Source organism: Calliphora vicina, chromosome 2 (genome assembly GCF_958450345.1).
Source record: "Calliphora vicina chromosome 2, idCalVici1.1, whole genome shotgun sequence".
Lineage (NCBI taxonomy): Eukaryota > Metazoa > Arthropoda > Insecta > Diptera > Calliphoridae > Calliphora > Calliphora vicina.
Genome location: NC_088781.1, coordinates 47,194,539 through 47,217,691, shown reverse-complemented (window position 1 = coordinate 47,217,691; position 23,153 = coordinate 47,194,539). Strand labels below are relative to the sequence as shown.

At 32.7% G+C, this 23,153-nt stretch overlaps 1 protein-coding gene across 3 annotated transcripts in view; it reads right to left on the bottom strand.

Moving 5' to 3' along the window:
• LOC135951040 (SUN domain-containing ossification factor) overlaps nucleotides 1-23,153 on the bottom strand; it is a 114,385-nt gene that overhangs the window by 1,516 nt on the left and 89,716 nt on the right. The window contains exons 1-5 of one of the 3 annotated variants that reach the window (XM_065500600.1): nucleotides 17,004-17,335; nucleotides 16,138-16,322; nucleotides 9,862-11,882; nucleotides 5,053-5,863; nucleotides 3,583-4,980 (exon numbers count right to left, since the gene is read on the bottom strand). In XM_065500600.1, coding sequence (XP_065356672.1) covers nucleotides 4,130-4,980; nucleotides 5,053-5,863; nucleotides 9,862-11,882; nucleotides 16,138-16,322; nucleotides 17,004-17,137 — 4,002 coding nt within the window. In that variant the 5' untranslated portion in view covers nucleotides 17,138-17,335 and the 3' untranslated portion in view covers nucleotides 3,583-4,129. Of the gene's footprint in view, nucleotides 1-3,582; nucleotides 4,981-5,052; nucleotides 5,864-9,861; nucleotides 11,883-16,137; nucleotides 16,323-17,003; nucleotides 17,336-23,153 lie in introns of those variants that run through there. The other 2 variants (XM_065500599.1, XM_065500598.1) reach the window with 2 other exon arrangements.

Below are 23,153 nucleotides of genomic sequence, written 5' to 3'. Positions count from 1 at the left end.
GATCTAAAATCCTATTATTCACTGTAAGTATGCTTTTTCTATACAAATCGGACGAATATTTGTCGGTTTTCAGATTTAGCCCTTAAAACCGCGGTTTCGGTTAAAATCCAAAACGAAACTTTGGTTTATAAGATTTATTACCACTATTTTCCCGATCGACTTCACTCACCGGTGCCGTATTTAAATGTAATTATCAGGGCACCAGCTATGCTAGAGACTATTGTTAAAATGTACTGAGGGCAGCGACAAATGAATATATATGTATATAAAAAAAAAGAATTAACACTTTGTTCCACTAAAATTTCTGAAAAGTTTGACGACCTGGGTTTTTTCATTATTTATTTTTCCCAAAGTTAGACGGCCTAAAGCCATGGTAGGCGTTCATATTGTTCAGGTTACGATGATTTTCGTCAAACAATCCGAATATGAACAAAAGAACGCAATAGAGCGTAAAAATACACACAATTCATTCAGTTTCTTGATGTTGTGGATATTTTATTTTTTACCCAAAAGAGCACACAAATTAAATGCATCTTTTTGCCTACCATTGGCCTAAAGTAACAGACCCATATCGCTCATTTTCTCTGCAACAACGTCATAACTCAAAATGCGTGTGTTTTGAATTGAGTAATACAAAATATGCGCCGTTCTTTAGTCTTTCATATACAGCCCAATTATGAATAAAAATTCCTCGGGAGTTTTTTCCCTTTTCTCATTTTTCCTATTCAAATTCAATGGGGAAAAACTCCCCGGGAACAAACTCCCGCGGAATTTTTTATTCATAATTGGGCTGATAGTTTTATCAGTTTTAAAAAAAGTCAATTATTTTTTGTATGAGAGTGTTTTTTTGTTGTAAATGTCAAAATTAAAATTAATTTTTTCTCGTATATTTGACAAGTAAAAATTTGGGTTGAATACAGATTAGAAAGATATTAATATCTACTATTTAAATCAGGTTTTATTTCTGAAATCGCATGATTTGTTGAAAAAAAAAGTAAAATCTCATAAAACATTCATAGCCATTTTTGTCGAAACGACTTTTTTTGAATTATGACGTTGTTGCAGCAAATAAGCGATATGTATGTACAAGGTGGCGCAAAAGTAATCCTCCTATCAGAAAATGCTATAAATTTTGCGATTGGCCCCTATTGTCAGTTCTGTTTTGACATTTGTGTAGTAAACACATGCGAAATACACCCGCTCAAAGTCACTGTATGGTGTGCTGTTTTCGCTGGAAGAGTCATCGGACCTTTTTTCTTCGAAGACGTCGCGGGCCAAACGGTTACTGTGAATGGTGAGCGCTACAGAGCAATGATCAACGAGTTCTTTTTGCCGCAACTTGATGAATTGGGATTGAAAAACATGTGGTTCCAACAGGATGGTGCAACGGCACACACTGCACGTGCCACAACCGATACGCTGAAGGATGCATTTCCCGGGCGCCTAATCTCCCGTTTTGGCGATTTGCACTGACCAGCAAGATTGCCTGATTTGACCGCTTCAGACTTCTTTTTGTGGGGCATTTTAAAGTCGCGGGTTTATGTCAACAAGCCTCAGACTCTTGCAGCTCTTAAAGACAATATCCGTCAAGAATATGAGGACCTATCGCCGGAAGTTTTGGCCAAAGTGATGGAAAATGCCATAAAAAGGGCTCAAATGACAATCAACTGTGGCGGCGGCCATTTATATGACATCATATTCTCGACTTGATGTAAAAAAAATTAGAAGACCAAATAAAAATAATCCACAAGAAGAATCAAAGTTTTACATTTTTTTTTTAATTACAGCCAAAAAAACATCGGAAGTTTACTTTTGCGCCACCTTGTATATGTCTCACATCATTAACAAAAACTATATAAATTAGATTTTTCGATATTTAATCGAAAATAATAATCCAAAACGATTCAAACAATGTTACAAAAATGTCAAGTACTGGTCAGTCTTTCTGAATATAACCGGAAATTGTAATAGAGTCAGTTTAAAGCCTTGGCAAAATTGGAAGAAGCCTTCAAGTAGGCTACAAATCTTCAATGAAATTTTTTAATAAAATCATTGTCCAAAAGGGTTGCGATGATGGCTGAGGAGGCGATTGATCCCTTTTCTGGTAGTTCCCTAGCAAAATTTTGTACAGCAGAGACTATATAAGACTGCACAGAACAGGTGAACTAATGAACCCACCTGTGTTATTGCGAGGAAGACCTGGCCCTTATATGATGCCGGCAGAACAAATCTACTTATGAAATTCCGTCGTGAGCAAAAAGGGCTAATTGTTTCCTTTATTACAGGACACTGAATAAATGGAACACATGCTAGAAGATTGAGCATACGGTCTAACGATTACTGTAGAAGCAGTCAAAACGAAGAAGAGTAGGAGATTGTGTCAAACCTATTCTGGTAACTATTGAGGTAATGTATCCTCTCGTGTTTAGATGAGTTTTCAAGGATGAATCTAAGAAGCATACACTCCTTCATCAGAGAATCTGGTTGGTTCACCTTGGAAATGGGATCAGTATTGAATGGACCCAAGAAAACAGCTTGACGAGTGTCTGTCCATGGAACCTAACCAAAACTACCTCCATAAAAAATGTAGATTAATTGGAATTTATTCCCGTAATCAAAAAATTTGTTTAATTTAAAATGCCGACGGATAATAATTGTTAGCTACAAGGTCATGTAAATATTTTACTGCGATCATTTCTAAAGATCATTCTTTAAAGAAAAGTGGAACAATGATTTTTGAGTAGTCATGCTTTCGACAAATATTTGAAGAATGAGAATGTATCCAAAGTCGATTTTAAGAAAAAGTTGTTTAAATACATTTTTAATTTATAAATTGTTTTTCGAGTTCGATTAATTTATGTAAATACAACTATAGTCATTTAAAAAAGGCAATAAAACAGTTAATATAATTGGTGATCTATGTTAAAAAACTTTTCGTTTCAAGTTTAAGTTGTAAACCGATTTAGTGCGATTATAAGGATATTTTTTACACTTTTACAAAACAAACAAAAGAAAAAAATTCCTCAAAAAATTGTATTTTTAACAAACTATAACCAATTGTAATAAAATCAGGGTGAATTTTCCATTCTTTTTGAAATGAATACCCCTTATGATTCCTAATTTTCGGGACTTTTCCATTTCTGTGAAATATAAAAAAAAATCTTTTCATTCCCGGGAATTTTTTGGTACTAATTACGACAAAAACAAAAAAAATATTTCAAATATGCCGTCATAATTCAATATGTACTGTATTACACCATTTAAATCTGTAAAAAATGCGTAATTTTTTCCGAAACTGAAGTTTTTCAAATATAAATCAAATATTTTGTTGTGATAATCGAATTTATAGCAAATCAAATGATTCAGTTTAAATGACACGACTCTTTCTATTGCGGCTGAACAATTTTAGTTAGGGTGACAATCTTAAATCTTTTGTAGCAACTAATTTTCTGTTGCTAGTATCAAACAAATCTAGGGATCTAACATTAAGAAGAGAACTTAAGAAGAATTTTCCGCTAAAATTTTCTCGATTAGGAACCCTACTTACAACCTCTAATTGAAAAATATGTTCTCAATGAAAAGTACTTGACAAGCAATAACAATCTCTGTAATCCAACATCGAATAAATAAACATTTATTTTCAAAAATAAAAAAAATCTACAATAGAAACTAAAACTTTTAATTAATAAATGGCGACAAATGTTAACTAAACTTATGTTAATCTAAACTAACTTAACGAAATGTTTCAGAAAGGAATGTTTTCTTTTTCTTTTTTGCTAAATGTTGTATAAACACAAATTTAATAAAATGCAAAGAATGAAAAATTATAAATTAAAAAAAAAAAAATAAATTTAACATGTATTTAACTATACACTGGGTTATATTTTTGTAGTTATTAACAATTGCTAACAGCCTTAAATGTGTAAACTGTTTCTCAATTCAATAAAATTGTATATAATGCATGTATATGAAAACGTTTGCAAAAGCTGATTTAAAATAGAGATTCAAATCAATAGAAAAATCCTTTAATATTCATATAATAATATCAAATATTTACACAATAATATGCCTCTCTCTTACTCAATGGATTTTTTTCAGTTTTAACGTGTTATCATTTTCCTTTGCTTAATTAAAATACTTTACGGAAAATTTTGTTAAAACTTCGATTTTTCTTTTTCGATTGCGTCGATGAATTTGAACTTGAACTACGATTACTATTGCTACTACTGCTAATGCCACCCGAAGACGATTTCTTACAGTTCGATGAAGCTGTTGTGGCTGTGGTAATGGCACTTTCACCTGATGATAAAATGGCTTCTTCTAATATGCGAAATGAGTTTTCGGTAGAATTAGTGGGGAAATTAATTTCGGACAGAGAAGATGAATCCAAGCTGGCATTAGGTGAGACACGTAAAAATGCGTTATTAGTGCTATTAGAAATGGAAGTGGCCATTTGGCCGCCACCACCACCAGATGATGCAGATGAAGCTGATTTTTTTAAACGATACCATTCCCATGATGTGGACTCATGAGCTGGATTTGATTTATTGCTGTTGGATATTTTACCTTTAAGACTTTTTGTAAATGGTGATTTGAAGAAAACTGGCGAAGATAGACGGCGTGATTTTTTCAAGTTGCTATCCACCAACTGTTTGCTGGCGGACGTTTTTTTCGAGGCAGGATTGTTGGCATTTGAATTAGGATTTACGCATTGATAGCCACGTGGGCCATCGGGCATAAACTCGTTATAGGCTAAGTCAGCATTGGGTATGAAATTATCTAAATCATCTTCATCTAACATAAGGCGTTCATCGAATTCGGCCCCTTTTAATTCCGTTGGAGTCGAACTATTAAGTTGCAGAGAAGTTTCGGCTGGCGAAGACTGCTGGCGTTTAAAACTTTGTGATTCCTTTTTCTTTTTCGATTTACCATTTAAGCCGGCAGGCTTCTTCATCCTCATTGATGAAATTTCTGCAGAATCTTTAAGCAAACGAATTAAATAATGATTGTTTTGTTTAGTTTAAGTAAGTATTTATAATATAAATTATTTACCTCCTATGTGTTCATCAGCATTTAGTTCTTCCAAGTGCTGCCAGGCTTGTAATTGAGCTTGAGCTGTATTGGGCCATGAGTGTTTTTCACCTTTACGCTTTATTTGGGATTTTTGCGGATGTATGGGTGGTAGACCGGCACTTTGATTATTTGATTGATTAATATTACTATTGCTACCATAACATACGGATAATTTACGCTGTCGTGTTGTTGATGTTGTGGGATTATTGTGGACACACTCCTCTCCTTCCTGCAGCTCAGTCTTAATCAGTGTGCCATCTCCTTTACACTCTTTTAAAATTAACATGGCCGCTTCACTAGGCCTTCTAAACTTGTCCACAACATAACTACCACTCACATTTGATGCATCCTGGTCACGTTCCGAAAAATCTTCAAAGGATTTTCTTCGATTTATTTTCTTTTGTGAGCTTGTTACACTTGCCGTCACCACATTTTTCTTCTTGCTACCCTTGTCGTAGATCGACAATACTTCCTTGGTTTCTCTGCTTAGAGCACGATAAAAAAGTATGCCCACCATTAGTACAAAAAAGACAAATGCTCCCACAAATATTATGACCACAATGCAGGCATGCACATGTAATTTCAGGTCATCCAATTCATTTTTGAGTTGTGTATTTCGTTCGGCGTATGATTGTTCGAGTTCATGATGACGTCGATTTTCTTCCTCCAGTGTGCGTACCGTTTGAATTTGTTGTGTCAGAGTCTGATGCAATTCTTCGACTTGTTTTTTATAGCGACGTGATAGTTCTTCTAGGTATTGGCCAGACAGTGACATGTTACGCTCAAGAGCCTAAAAAAGTGGTAGAATTGAGTGAAACACAAAAGTTAGTAAAATAGAGTATAATAATTGCTGTAATATTTGTTGTTCTCGATATAGTTTAGTAACAAAGTCTAAGGTCTTTAAAGAACACGCATGCAAATAAGAGTAAAGTAAACCTAATATTATAGAAACCGTTTGTGTATGTTTGTCTGTACGTTTGTCTGGGAATAGGCTTATGATACTAGAAGTACCTACATGTAGTCAAAATGCTGAGGGTGTGTTTGATGGAAATGTGAAAGAAGGTTAAAATTGCACAGTACAGTGGAATGAAAGTAAAAGTCTATCTTTGTGTTAAATATCTTTCTTCTTTTTAGTTCGATACAAAAGAAATGATTTTTGTATAAAGTATTCAAATACGAAAGATTTTCTTTTCGAAACGAGTTACAAAATAACCTCCAAAATTCGGGGATCGAAAAATAATTTGGCATATGGAAGAACAAAATTTAATTGTTTTAACTCCCCCTAAAATTGGCAGCAATCTATTTTCAGACAATGGAAAACCTAGTTATACCCTTCACCTTCGTGAGAAGGGTATATATAAGTTTGTCATTCCGTTTGTAATTTCCACAATATAATTTTCAGACCCAATAAAGTATATATATTCCGGATCCTTATATATAGCGAAGTCGATTAAGCCATGACCGTCTGTCTGTTGAAATCAACTTTCCGAAGACCCCAAATAACTTACTTACACGATTCATACATCAATATCTCCGGAATTCTTCCGGCTCGGTTGGTATTTAAAATCGAAAAAATCGGTTCACAAATGGTTGAGATATATGGAAAAGCCAGATCAACCTCGATTTTTGACCTACATATATCTGGATTATTAAGTCATTAATATAGACAATATGGATACCTAATGATAGATATTTCAAAGACCATTGCAACGACGTATATAAGACCATAGTAAGTTGGACTTACAATGGGTCAAAATCGGAAAATATATTTTTTAACCCGAATTTTTTTTTCACCAAAATTTAAAAAAAAAAAAATTTAAAAAAACAATTTTTTCCAAAAAATGAAAAAAAAAACTACTTTGGAAAAAAAATTTTGTTTACCTAAAAATATTTATTTTGAAGTATAATTTGGTGAAGGGTATATAAGATTCGGCACAGCCGAATATAGCTCTCTTACTTGTTTTAGAAATAATTTGGTAATTTCACACAGAACTTCGAATTAATTAATTCAATTTGAGCTTAATTCACTAAATCGTTGAATTAATTCATAACAGAAGGTCCATTGTGAAAAAGTATGCCGTTTCTAAAAAAATAAAGAAGAAGGATGGTAGTGTCTTTCACCATAAAATATCCTTTAAATATCCATCCGTTTCACCTGATAAAATCTAATATGTTACCCAATTTACAGCCAGCAACAAATTCAGGTTAATCTAGGAATCTAGTAACTAGCCATTTAAATCTATGACTCTGTAGTCTCGGGCAGCTGTACATAATATGCTCTACTGTATCCAACTCCTTTATATTCCCACATACCTTACAAAAAAGTCTCAATAAATTAACTTAACTTACAAAAATCCTGTGTGCAGTGACCATTTATCACTCCTACTAGAATTCTGAGACTACACCATTCCAACACATTACTGTTTTGGTTGCCTTTGCATACAGTTTTGGAAAAATGTCCCTGGATACTTGACAATCCGTCCCACTATTCCAGAATTATTTGGTGGAGTCACGAAATCTTTCAAATATTAGCCTGTAGTATCATGGTTCAGATTTGAGCCATGTCTGGCCATTTAACCTGCTACCTCATTTTCCTGTATGTTACAGTGACCTGGTACCCAACACAATATGATTGAATAGTGTCCTCCTATAGTCCTCCTCTATGCTAGAATGTATTATATGACATTTCAAAGTCTTAAGTGTCGCCTGACTGTCTACATTGTCAATACAGACCCTTATGTGACGTGTGCTTTTATCAACTCCGTGGCTTTCCAGATCGCGAAGATCTCTGCCTGGAAGACGCTGCATTCGTCTGAAATTCTTAATATTGCTGTCGACCATATAAACCCCGGCCCTTGTACCAGAGTCCATATTGGATCCATCAGTGAAAACTGCACACCCTTCGAACAGTTGATCTGATCCAATCTATTCCTCCCTACTGGGGGTGAGGCACATCGAAGTAAAACGTGCGACCCTGTGATCAGAGATTCCCGTGGGAATAATATCCTGACCAATAATTCCTGCCTCATACAATTTCCTAGTGTGACCTACCCACAATAGTTTCACTAACGGCGACTCAAACAGTCTAAGTTAGTTAATTGCCGCCACACTCTCAACATTGTTCTCAATAGAAAATACATAGATTTAAGATTATATCCAAGGCACCTTTTGTACATAGACATGCACACCTTTGAGCTTTGTTGAGTATAATCCTATAAATAGGCTTCAACATTGCTTCCAAAACACAGTACAACCATAAGAAATAATTGGCCTAACAACAGATTTATAGATCCAGTTAACCATACTTGGTTGCAAATCCCAATTCTTGCCAATAGAGTTCCTGCGTGTATAGTAGGCTTAAGGCCTTCTTTAATTTTTCCTGAGTATTAATTTTCCATGAAAATTTGCTATCCAAGATGGTCCCTACATACTCGTCTCCCTCTGATAAAAAAGGCGTCTAGTTTCTTAGATAAAGAGCCCCATTCTTTCTTCGATGGGTTTACACCCTAATCGTTAGTTCTTGCCCAGGAGGAGAGATCATTAATTACTTCCTGCATGATGTTATTGATAGTGGAGAGAAACTTTCCTCTAATCTGAACCACCACGTCATCCGCATAGGAGACTATCTACCTACCTTTAGACTCAAAGAGGAGAAAGAACTCTACCTTGCTGTGTGCCTCTGGTAACTCGTCATCTGATCTTATCGTCCCCTAGGGTTGAGTTGAAAATTCAGCTAACCAGCATTGAAACTATCCAACTCACCAGGAAGTCGTGATCCCTAAGTTCCACTAACGAATTCCTAATAGCATTTTTGTACAATAATAGATTTCAATTGAAGAACAATTTAATATTTCGTGTTTAAAGCTATTTTGTAATGGATTTCAATTAAAGATAATTGAAAGATTCAATAAGTAATTCACTCTATAAAGATCGAATTTTCAAAGGAATGAATTTAATACATTTAAGCCTGTTACACCCGATTTGGTTAATTTTCTATTACAAGAAAATATCAGTGGTATATTTCAACTTTTTAAATTTCATACATAGAAATGTTAACGAGGAAAAAATAGCTGCTGGACACAAATAAAATAAAAGATTAATTCGTTGTATGATACCGATTCTCAAAATGTTTGTTCTATAACTTGTTAGAAGTTTTTCAGGACATTTGTATGGGACAAGGTAACAAAAAATGGACTGATTTCAACCAGTTTAATGTGACAAATTTTCTATCGAAATATCTATACCTATATCTTCACCTATACTTTTTGTATAAGGTTTACATGGACAGCCAGACGACGATATTGACTTGAGTAAATTAAATTCATACTTATATGTAAATTGTTTTCGAATTATAAAAATATACTATATGACTGATGAGTCAGTGAATGAGTGAGTGAATGAATGAATCCAAAAAGTCGACTTTAGTAACTGTGTGTATATGTATATCCAACTGTACCACTGTAATATTGACTTGTATATCATAATAATTTCAAATAACTTTTAGTTTTTTGATTAACTACCTTGGTAAGCAAAATCAAAGTTCCTTTTTTTTAAAGGAAAACTATAATAAAATATATGAAAACACGCAAATTTCCTATTAAACATACACACCTTGTAATGTAACATGTTTAAAAAAAGAATATAAAAAAATGAAAAAGAAAACATGAAATCCCAAGTTCATCACAACGAAAAGTAAAAGCATAATGAAAAACGAAATCACCCTTACAAAAACTATGTCAGGGTAAAAAAATAAATTTGAGACTGAAAAAAAAACACATAAAAACCTACCTTAATTCGGTTTGAAAGACGTATAAAAACACTTTCCGACTGAGGACCATTTGAGTTTTTCGGCTGATTGTATTGGGCAGAACCGCCGGCGAGAGTAGAGGGCACAGTTGTCAATAAATTATCTATGTTATCCCATGAATTTGAATCTTCTTCACTTTTAAGTGGTGCATTAACTGGATCTATATTGGATGCAGGCGTAGGAGAGGGTGTTGTAGTGGTTGGTGCAGTAGTGGCGGCTTGTTCAAAGTTTTCAACTGAAGCTGGGGTGTCTGGATCGGCAACAGGTACTTCAGTCTCTGTTGATGATGGTTCATCGGCAGGTACATTAAATATATTAGTATCAGGTAAGTTAGGTTTTTGTATAATTTTAGGCGGTAACGTAGTAGCTTCTAATTGTGCTTCAGGTTCCAGGGGTCTAGGCAATTGTTGACTATCATCCAGATTGATGTCCGTGGATGTTTCCACAACTTCAGGTGATTTATTTGTAGAGGGTTTGGTTGGCTCGACGGGTAGGGTGGGGATTTCTGGTTTCATAAGCTTCTTTTCGGGATGATCCAGTAGATTTAGATCTTCCTTGCCAAACTTTTTATCGATTGTTAAATTTGAGGGCAATTCTGTAGCTTCATTGTGTTGATTTGTTTCCTCAACATATGAATTGTTCGGTTTTTCGCCAAGTGTTTTAGGCCTGGCCAATAGTTGACATAATGCCCCCACATATTCGTTTGGTAAAATGTTGACATAAAAACTCTTCTTAATGTCTTTTTGTGTCGTTAATACTTGTTTAGTTTCAATACCATAGAGTTTGGCACATATTTGTGTATTTAGCAAATCATTTCGTATGCCTTTGTTGCTCAACAACAAATTCAGTTGGGAGAATTCACACGTCAAAATATTATTTATCTTTTCCACCAGCGACGTTGGACACTCAGCACAACTGAATAAGCCGTAGATGGGAGTGCGACAAACTACAGACTTTGGTTGTGTTTTAAATGTCTGATTTTGATTATTTGCTGGTTTCCCCAGCACTTCAGTGGCTTTTTTCACGATGGACAACACGGCATCTGAGGCGGATTTAAATAGATTTGATTCGGCATGTTTAACCGTGTTCTGCTCCAGCAAATACTCATCGTCAAAGTCATCTAAATCATCATTTGGATGATTCTCAGTCTCAAAAGCCTCAAATTCTGACGTGCCAAACACACGAAACAAAGACAAAGTACAAAAATGTTCTTTGGAATAGTGCGAGTTTATATCGACACGCACAAATTTACCAAATAAATGGGGATGCAAATCGAAACTCTGTACAGTTCGTTTGTCTTCAGCCTCAAATCGTCCCACATTCGACCACTCTCTGGTGGGGAAGCGCTTCGAAACAGCCACTGTAAAGTTCTGCGGCGATGAAGAGTAAAGTTCAAAATTAGCAAAATCGATTTTTTGCGCTTGTATAGCTTCACATAATTCTACAACAAACCAAATGCGATTGCCACATAAACTTAACATGTACTCATCTTTCGATGAACTCAAAACAGCCCCAGCATTGGATGTGTATGCGCTGGAGGCTATAATTTTAGCCCCACAATCGGGAGATGCGTAATTTTTCGCTCTTATTTTGAGAGCTGTCGGTTTGCCATTACCGTTTGTATTGTTTTTACGTTGTGCCGAATTGTTGACAGTTTGCTCCTGTTCGAGAGCTTGTTGTTTTTCTGCTGCCTCCATTTGTTTTTGTGCCCACTCTGAAAAAACCGGCATTGGAACCTCTTCGGCTGCGGTGAGATTCACTTGACTAGCGGAGGTTGATGAACTGGCATTTTGTTGTTGTTGCTGCTGTTGTTCTACACTAGCATTTATTGATGATGATTGTGTTGTGTTTATGTTATTCGTGTCTGTTGGAATGTTATTCATTGATGAGATTACTTCTTGGTCGTCCGTTGTGGGTGATGCAGTCGTTGGTGTAGGTTGAATGGAATCTGCGCTACCTTCAACACCACCACCAGAATCGTTTATTTTCACAATTTGTTCATCTGTAAGAAATAGGGATTTTTAATTTATAATTGTTGCAAATAAATTTGAAATTATATGAGGCTATCAGTGCAAAAGTGGTGTAACCCCAAACTATTTATTTAGTGGTATATTCAACATATGTATGTACCCCAGTTTTGCTACATTACTTTGTTATATTATGCTCTGTGCAAAAAAGATTTTTTCAACTACTGCTTTTGAATACTTTTGTATTGATATTGGTAATGTAAGTACTGAATGTAACACCAGAACAGTAACAAAATAAAATTGTGGGTTACACCATTTTTGTGCTGATGGCCACATAATATAGTTTTACAACAAAATAGTTTCCATGTTTTTATACCCTTCACCTTCGTGAGAAGGGTATATATAAGTTTGTCATTCCGTTTGTAATTTCTACATTTTTCATTTCCGACCCTATAAAGTATATATATTCTGGATCCTCGATTTTTGACCTATTTTTTGACCTATATCTGGATTACTAAGTCAATAGTATAGACAATATGAATATCTAATGAAGGATATTTCAAATACCTTTGTAATGACGTATATAAGACCATAGTAAGTTGGACCTACAATAGGTCAGAATCGGAAAAATATTTTTTAACCCGAATTTTTTTTCACCAAAATTTTATTTTTCGCTAAATATTAAAAAAAAAATTGAAAAAACAAAAAAACTTTAAAATTTAAAAAAAATAAAAATACAACTTTGGCAAAAAAAAATAAATTTTGTTTACCTAAAAATATTTAAAATTTTTATTTTATTTTGAAGTATAATTTTGTGAAGGGTATATACCTCTCTTACTTGTTAATATTAAAATTAATTCTTTAAAATTTGTTTGATGTTTGTAAAAATAATTATTCTATTTGAAAATAAAAAAATGTAATCCAAAATTTCAATATTTTATTATCACGTTATGAAAAAACATCAAATAAAGGATGCTGAGATATGTTGTTAATAAAGATTGAGATCGTTTCAAATGTTGCATGCAATTTAGTTAGTAATTTTCTAACATTGAAATATTTCAATATTTTGCAATCATGTAGCTTTTGAAATAAATACAGATTGTGTGTACAAGATATTAAATACATATTGCAATTAAATATTTACTCTGTGTTTGTATTAGCTTTTTTTGAGCCAAGCTGAGTTTGTAGAACAGACAGGTAAGATAAAATGGATGAGGTTCTGAAACAGAATTGTATGCAAGTATAATGCCGAAAAGAAATTTAATCCATGTTCAGTTGTTGAATTATTGTTAATTTGTTATTTATAAGATTGGGACTCTGAAAGACTTTTGTTTGGGGACAGGTTATTTTCTTGGAAATTTTTCCAAAATTTCGGACAATTACTTGAATGATCTAAATCGTTACGATCCGACTTGTCATTCGTTGGTAATTTTGAAATGCTTTTGTATAGATAGACTAGACAATATTGTGCTGGACTATCTAGAATCTGGGTGTATTTAAAAACAAGCTATTTTTCGCTATTTTGTTTGTTAAAATAAAAATTCTGAGATTTTATGGATTTAAAATATTTAGAATATCTTCGATTTTAGTATCTATTAAAACATGTTCTTGGAGAGATAGATCAGTGTGCGGCCAATAAGATCTTATCTGTTTTACAAGTAAAGTCACCGTGGTTGAACCAGTTAATTAATTGAGGGTTCAGAGTATAATATCTGCTCAAGTTATCAGCTCTGCAACTTAAGCTTATTCGTTTATTTTGTCAACACAACGACTCTGCTCAAGTTATCAGCTCTGCAACTTAAGCTTATTCGTTTATTTTGTCAACACAACGACTCTGACGTGTAGTTGAATTTTCGTTAGCAGAGACATCTTTGAAGTTACGGAGTATTATCTATTTTCAAAGTGGTTTCTGTTTATGATTGACAAAAATTCTAATGTCACGATAACCCGGCAATACTGGGAAGTAGATTATTTTCAGTATTATTGCGTCAAGATGGTGTTGATGTAGGCATTCAGAGTATAAATCTCTCCAGTGAAATGCGCATAGGAACTAGCTTATCTCCCAATAATAAATGTCAATGAATTTATCAATAATTGGGAAATTTAGCACAATTCTTACTAAAATATTAATTTTGTATTCCCGTATAACTTCTTGATAAATGTCTCCTCAATGCTGTCTTCGTGTAGCATCTTTCGTACACTCTCATTAAGTAAGAGCATCGGCAAGGTTCGTAAAGCGCTAATCGGCAGCACTTTGGGTATGTATAAAGTGGAGTCACCTACGTTAAGTGATAACCGGTGCATAAGTCATAATGTAGCCTTAAGGCCTATCGCAGGATGTCTTCAAATAACCTTGAAATACTATCTTCATGAGGAAACTAAGATTCTACCGGTCAGGGAACATGCCATATTGACGTAACATTTCTTCCAGGGATGTAATCGCAGTTGGAAGATTCCCCGATACATTTCCCATAGTACGATGAGAGCATACTGAGGATTGTGCAAGATCCATTCGATGACACCTTGTACTTGATAGCTTTGAGCGAAATTCATGGAGACACTCTCAATTCCACAGTCGTACTTGAAGTTCGCCTATAGCAGAAGCCTACAATATTATGCAGAGTAAAACAAGTATCATTTTGGCACAACTGAGGGCTTAATTATGTCTTCGTGTCCGTCATTATCTTATGCCTAACATGTCCCTCATGATAGCCCTTATATTTAATTGTTCAGCCAACCCTACTTCACAACTTCCACGGGATTTATGAACTCATCATGTTGAAATAACATAATTCCTTCGACTTTTCCTCATATTAAATATTGTAAAATTGTTCATGATATTACAACAACAACAACTAGATTCATATGAAATTTGGTTCCGACATTTCTTTTTAAAGAAAACTAATTTATATTTTTACTGAAAAAATATTTTTATACCCTTCACCTTCGTGAGAAGGGTATATATAATTTTGTCACTCCGTTTGTAATTTCTACATTTTTCATTTCCGACCTTATAAAGTATATATATTCTGGATCCTTATAGATAGCGCAGTCGATTAAGCCATGTCCGTCTGTTGAAATCAACATTTCGAAGCCTCCAAATAACTTACATACACGATTCATACATCAATATCTCCGGAATTCTTACGGCTCGGTTGCTCGAGAAAATCGGTCCACAAATGGCTGAGATATAAATAACCAGGACAACCTCGATTTTTGACCTATTTCTTTACCTATATATGGATTACTATGGACAATATGGATATCTAATGATAGTTATTTCAAAGACCTTTGCAATGACGTATATAAGACCATAGTAAGTTGGACCTAAAATGGCTCAAAGTCGGAACAAATATTTATTAACCCGAATTTTTTTTTTCACAAAAAGTTTTTCGCTAAATATTAAAACAAATTTAAAAAACAAAAAATATTTTTTTAAAATTTAAAAAACAATTTGAAAAAAAAATTTCCAAAACATTAAAAACAACTTTGGAAAAAAAAATAAATTTTGTTTACCTAAAAATATTTAATATTTTTATTTTGATTGACAACCATATTACGACCACTTTGTTGTTGACTTCAAAATGTACGTCAGATGATATAGGCTCTAATTAGGTTGTTAAACAAATATTGATCCCAAAATATTAAAATAAATACATAAGTCTTTTCTTGAATTAAAAAAAGCAAAATTTTAGGGTCATATTTTTTATTTCTTTGAAGCATATATTCCAATAAAAAATTTATGAAAATTCTGACCCTACTGATGACCTATCACATATTCCCCAACTTTATAGTCATACGCCGATATCAAAATGTCTAGCTATCTCGTTATGAGATGAGCAGCAGTCAAGGCTTGCTTTCGTTCTCAAAAATTGGGATTTTATGGCCGCAAAGTGAATTTCAGTTTCAGAATAGACATTCAAGGCAGTTGTTCATACTATACTCGATTCCTTCATTTATTTTAAAGCATCTTTTTTTTACCAATACATTTTTCATAAAAATGTTTTGACAAAAAGCCACAAATCTCTCAATCGGAAAAAAGGATTTTTACTAAACAGATTAATTTATTAAAACAAAAAAACAAAATAATTCTGTCAAATTTTTAGTTTTGAATGACTTTTCGGTGATATTGGAAATTGGCATAAAAATCAGTTCTTTAAATCAATCATTATTATATTATATTTGTACATTATTTAGGCCGATCTCAGTCTTTGAATTATGAATTATGTCAACTTTCTATATTTCTTATTAGGTTTATTATTTTATTGAAGTAAATTAATTATCACTTACCTTTTTGAATTTCCTCTTCTGTCTCTGGTATAACCTCAATTGTACGATTGACTCTTTCTTCGGAAGATCTATCGCCACCACCATCATCAATTATAACCGAATCCAAAGTATTTTGCGGTTGTTGCAAAACTTCCAATGGTAATTCCGTTACAGTAACTGTGGGTATATCAGTGATATCAGGCAAACTATAAGGGGAAGATTAATAAAAAAAATTAAGGATTATTAAATATAGATATTAATGATTGATGAATAATAAATACAAAATTAAATATGAATATAAGAGTAGGGTATTCTAATTACATATTGAACATTACAAATATATTTCTGAAATTTCTAATTGTATTTCAGAATTTTTCAATTTGTATTTGAGAAATTTCTTTTTCTATTATAAATTTCTGATAATTGTGAAATACAATTGGAAATTTCTGAAATATTAATAAAAATTCTGAAATTCAATAAGATAATCTAAAATATAATTGGAAATTTCTGAAAAACAATATAAATACAATATCAATTTTTCTTAATTCAGTTCGAAAATTCTGAAATTTAATTGAAAATTTTTGAAATACAATTGGAAAAGGTGGAGTTTCAAAATTATAGTCGGGGTTATCATAGAATCCAATCATTGTCGGAATCGGTTTTGAAAACGACAGAAAAAGTACATTGGTCTTGTGAAATCGAAAGTTATCGGTTTTATATTCGATCTAGAATTAAATTCTTTAACGATTAAACAAAAAATTACATTGGATTTCATAAGACAAATGTACCTATTTTGTCGTTTTCAAAACGATTCCGACAATGATTGGATTCTATGACAACCCCGAGTAACAGTATTATAATAATATTGTAAGTAAATATATGTTTACCTCATAAACATGGTAGAAATGGCTAAAATCTGTGAAAACCATATAATCCAAAAGAAAATCAAAAACATGGTTAAATTCGTTTTGATTTTCTTAAACTCACAACTTATGAAATTTGTCAATATTTGTATTAACATTTTGGCACAATTAAATTTCTTCACGTTTTGACGTATGTAAAAAAAAAATTCTATTCTAAAAAGAAAAAAATTAACACAATATCGTTTTAGTTTTCAGAACCGATTTGATACACTTCACACTAGTAAATAGAGCAACACAGACTGGTGAAGTTAAAAACTCAATACTCCGCTTACTGAAAGCCACGTCAGTTAGGTATTTTTATTATATTTTTTTATTATTATTTTATTTTTGTTTCAATTGTTTGCTGTTAGCTGGCGTTGATGATAATAAGTCATGGAAAGTTGTACATATATTAAAATGAAAATGTTTAACATTTAAATGCTATTTAGTAAATTAAGGTACTACTTAGTATTTTGAAAATTTCATATCAGTGCCAAACAACACATAACCACCTGTTGCCTGTTACAACCACTGATGTATTGTATTTGCTGCCTGTTTTTCCTATAGAGCCAACAAAAAAAAAAAAAACAATCTTGTAAATACAATAAATAAAAAAAAAAATAGTATTAAATACTTGTACTTAAAGAAAACTAAACAAAATAAAAAAATTTCTTTTGATAAGTTTTTGTTATTGTTGTATTATTTATTATTGTCACCAGAGTAAAGTGTTTTGTAAATTAACAATTTTGTTTGTAAATACAGATGTTTAAGCTAAATTTTACCTCTTTTTGGCCTTTAACAAAACTGTTTTCGTTTACTTTTTTTTTGTTTTCCATTTAAGCGCACCAGATACTCGTAAAAATTGTTTTGTGTTTAAAACAAAAAAATGTAGGTAATATAGTGGCATTTTACTCGTGCATATCGACAACTTCGAAAATTAAATAAAAACATGTTTATAGATAAAAATGCAATATCGAGTGCGGGTAGTTTTGTAAGGTACGAGGGTGTCTTTGCAAATTATTGTAATCTGGCAAATTTTACTTATTTTTAATGTTTTCTGCAAAGCATTATTTACAAAATTTCAAAATCCCAGACCATCATCGCATTTCCAATTCATACAGAATAGTATTATTTTAGGAAATTTTTTTTGCTTAAAAGGCAATAACAACATTTTCAAACCATTGTTAAATATTAGAACATTATGACAATGATGACATGATAGGATACCATGTGAATCGACCAAATGTGAGTATTAGGGTATTCGATTTTTCTCTTGTTCGAATAAAACGAATAATTCAAATAAGAGATTTTAACTTGTTAATTCGATCACACGTTTAAAATTAACCGAATTATTCGAATAATTTAATTTTTTATAAAAAAGTAAAGAATGAAGTTTTGATGTCGGTTTTTTAATATTTTATTTTTAAAGAAAAACAAAAAATAACGTTAAAGTTAACAACTCAAGTATTGATAATGTTAAAAAACATTCGAAAACAAAGTCCATCATGAAATTTTCATCAAAAATATTCTGATCAGATTAACTCCCGAACAATCTACAAAACAATTGAATAGCAAACCCTATAGTTTCCGTTTTGGAGCTATGCTTTAAAAAATTTGAGCTAGTTGGACATGATCCTGAATTCAAGTACAAACGTATTAAGAACTTTTTTATGTCGTTCATTAATTCGGGTTTTAAAATGAGTAACTAATTCTTTAGTAAATGAATTATTCACTTTATCTAAATTATTTATAACAAATTGTATTATACCATCAAGTTCTATCAGGGTTCCGAATCTTTGCTTAATCAAGTTGTCTTAGGGAATTACACAAATCTGTCCAAAGTTTGATATCATTGTCAGTGAACGTGGCTAATTTGAAGTCAGTCAGTGCATGATTGACGCATTTATAAATACGCAAAAAGTTTATTACCATATTAGACAAAGATGTTCAACGATGTTCAAAATCAAAAGTTTGATATCATTGTCAGTGAACGTGGCTAATTTGAAGTCAGTCAGTGCATGATTGACGCATTTATAAATACGCAAAAAGTTTATTACCATATTAGACAAAGATGTTCAACGATGTTCAAAATCATGTATAAGACGAACTCCATGCTTTTCTTGAAGCAAAACGTTAGTTTGCAATATTTGTATTTATCATTCGATTTATTAAATATTTTGCAACACTAACATCACTTAAATATATTTTAAGAGCATGGCCTTTGTTTATTTCAACGTTATCATATTAAATGTCATCCTCAATATCACTTTCGACGACCGTTTCAAAAACACATTCTCCATCACATTCAACTCCACTTTAATCTAAGTTAATATTTTGATTATAAATTGCGATTCTTTTAATATTTTGCCAGTGATATAAACCACAAAAACCGAAATTTCAAAGGAAAACCAGGTTCGCGGTTAACCGGCGTATAAACACTAACTGTTAGTTAAACAATTGGTCAATTTACATGTCATATTGTCATAATATCCTAATATTTCACAAAGGTTTTGTTTTTCAAGCAAAAAATGTCCTAAAATAATACGCAGAGACCTGCGCCGAATGCCTAAGAGTTGGTTAAGCCGAGCCTGATAAGAAACCTTTTTAATTGACCAAATATATAAAAAACAAGTAAGAAAGTATGGTCGGTCAAGCCCGACCATATAATACCCTACACCAAGTAAATGAGTAAAAATATTTTTCTTTTAAAATTTTAATAATTTTTATTTTTGAGTGATTTTCGGAAGTGGGCCTTATATGGGAGCTATGACCAATTATGGACCGATCACCATAAAATTAGGTCGTGTGATTTATGTCTATATTAAAGTTAACTATGTTGAATTTTGTGTGTATACCAAAATTTTTAAGCGATTTATGCACGTTAAAGTGATTTTCGGAAGCGGGTCTATATGGGAGCTATGACTAATTATGGACCGATCGTAACAAAATTTGGTGACATGAATTTTGTATATATAAAACTTATTTGGAGCGAAATTTGTGTAGATACATAGATAAATTAAACATTTATGACCGATAAAGTCCAATTTCGAGGGGACATTTGTATGGGGGCTAGGTGAAATAATGGACCGATTTCAGCCAGTTTCAATAGGCTTGGTCCTTGTGCCGAAAAAGTAATATGTACCAAATTTGATCGAAATATCTTCAAAATTGCGACCTGTACTCTGCGCACAAGGTTTACATGGACAGCCAGCCAGCCAACCAGACGGACGGACATCGTTTAATCGACTCAGAAAGTGATTCTAAGTCGATCGGTATACTTTAAGGTGGGTGTTAGACTAATATTTTTGGGCGTTACAAACATCTGCACAAACGCATAATACCCTCCCCACTATGGTGGTGTAGGGTATAAAAATCATGTAAACAAAGTTTCAAAGCAATATCGATTTTAATTTGAAAATTGAGAAAATTTTGAGATTTTTTTTCGAAAATCCAATTTGCTTGCTTGAATGTTTTCTAGAAATGTTTCTTTAAAAATAGAAAATGCCTAAAATTTATTAATAGGTGTTTTCCTAGGCCCTTGTCAATTAAAATTATTAGTAACGAAGTTTTGAATTTAGGTCAAGTGTTATAAAATCCCAAAGCTGGGATTCTAAAATAAACAACAGTTTTATATAAGAATTGAGAACGAAACATACATACATATATGTTAATAAACATGAAACCACTACAGTTTTGATTTTTTTTTTATTTGATTGAAATTATTATTACAATTTACAAAAAATATTATTTTTGTAGTTCAAATCATGATATAAAAAATACAAGGTAGTTTCAATTTATCTTTATGTCAACGTAATTAAGCATTTGACAATAAAGGGGATTTGAAGTTTATGTCTAAAACAAAGCTACCATATTCATTAAACTTAATCCGATTTTTGCCTTTATTGAAGTATAGAACTTCAAATATAAATAAAATAAAAAAATATTTTATTCAAAATATTATTGTGCGTTTATCCAAGGCATTGAGCAGCAACACAATTCTGGCCAAGTTTTCAATTCCTGAGTATCGTTAGCATGAGGATTTAGTTTATGATTGATTGTGGTTATATCTGCAACTAAATCACAAAGCTGTTTGCCGGCACAAACCTCTTGCATCTCCACGAATAAGAGAACAATTTTACGAATGTACAACCGTTTGTGTAATCTCTTAATAAGATTTGAGAGACAATTTCATTGGGACAACTGTCAGATATTTGGTATGATGAATGATACAGTGGAATATTTGACGATATTCTACTATATCATTCAACAGCTGGCTCTGTTGTGGTTTTAACTTCTTATCCGCCACCAAAGATTCTAAAATAAACTGCAAAGTCTAAGGCAATGCAATGGAATTGTCCCTTTACGCCGCGCTTTATCTCAATAAACTCCCACAGCCCTGCACACTATCAGCTTGTTCACGCTCTATAGTTTTCAATATAAACTCCAGGAACTTGCCATAATCACGAACATCCCGAGCAATAAATGAAAAACGGCATAATTGGTAACACGTTCTTCATAGCGTCTCTCATCCAGCAAGGGTGGTATACATTTGAAGACAAAGCCTATATTGCGTTTCATATAAGGCTTCAGAAAATAGATAAGCGAAACACACTAAAAGTCCACTCCATCGTGACTATTGAGCAAACATATTACTCTATCCTGGACACGTTGAAAATAGGGATTTTTATCAACAAATAAAGTAGTTTCAGTAAAGACTGCAGTAACACGTTTGTAGCACAGGCTAGTTTTATAAAAGAAAGTCGACCACAAAATCCTTTTGATGCACCAGTTGGGGCAACGTTAGAATTCCTCTGATAAATTTAAAAACATCTGATTGAAAAAGGTATCACTATCTTCAGGCAGCTCTTATGTCATGGCCTATGTGATATAATGGTACTCGTCTTAGATTAATCCGTTTTTTATTTATTTTAAATATAAATTGCAGTATTGTGAACTGTTACATACATATTTTATTGAAAATTTCTCGGAGTATTGTAACCTTTTTTTAAATGTGGCAACGCTTCACTGAATATTTACAAATAAAATAAACTTAAAAAATCCCCTTTCTTGTCAAAAAATTATAAATGAAACTACCTTGTAATTTTTTTATATCATGGTTCAAATCAATAGTTATAAATTTATGAACCTTTTCCGGAAACCCTTCCATTAAGGTTTTTATTGAGCTTTCTCTCTCTTGGTTCGAACAGGTCCATCTCCGTTTAAAATCTACCACACTTTTAGATACCTTTTTTGTGCTCTTCAATTCTCTTTTAACAAGAACCTAATATCTCTCCACTGGCCTTAGCTCCAGGCAGTTTGGAGGATTTGCCTCTCTTGGTACAAATAACACATTATTGTTCTTGTACCCCTCAACACCTTGCTTATCCTAGTGACAGGATGCCAAATCAGACCAAAAACTCGTTGACACATTAAGAAGTGTTATGAATGGAAGCCTCCTCTTTTGCAAACATTCCTTGATGTAAATTTCGGTATTTATAACAAATGTTTAGCTTCTGTTGCCGGAATTGCATAAGTTCTTGGCATGGCAACCATGAACTTTTTTTTTGGAAAATTTTCTGCTTTTGGTTCCTAAACTTTTCTACAACATTCCCTAGAGCATCAGCAACTTAAAACAAGTAAGAAAGTATGGTCGGTCAAGCCCGACCATATAATACCCTACACCAAGTAAATGAGTAAAAATATTTTTCTTTTAAAATATCAATAATTTACATTTTTGAGTGATTTTCGGAAGTGGGCCTTATATGGGAGCTATGACCAATTATGGACCGATCACCATAAAATTAGGTCGTGTGATTTATGTCTATATTAAAGATAACTATGTTGAATTTTGTGTGTATACCAACATTTTTAAGCGATTTATGCACGTTAAAGTGATTTTCGGAAGCGGGTCTATATGGGAGCTATGACTAATTATGGACCGATCGTAACAAAATTTGGTGACATGAATTTCGTATATATAAAACTTATTTGGAGCGAAATTTGTGTAGATACATGGATAAATTAAACGTTTATGACCGATAAAGTCCAATTTCGAGGGGACATTTGTATGGGGGCTAGGTGAAATAATGGACCGATTTCAGCCAGTTTCAATAGGCTTGGTCCTTGGGCCGAAAA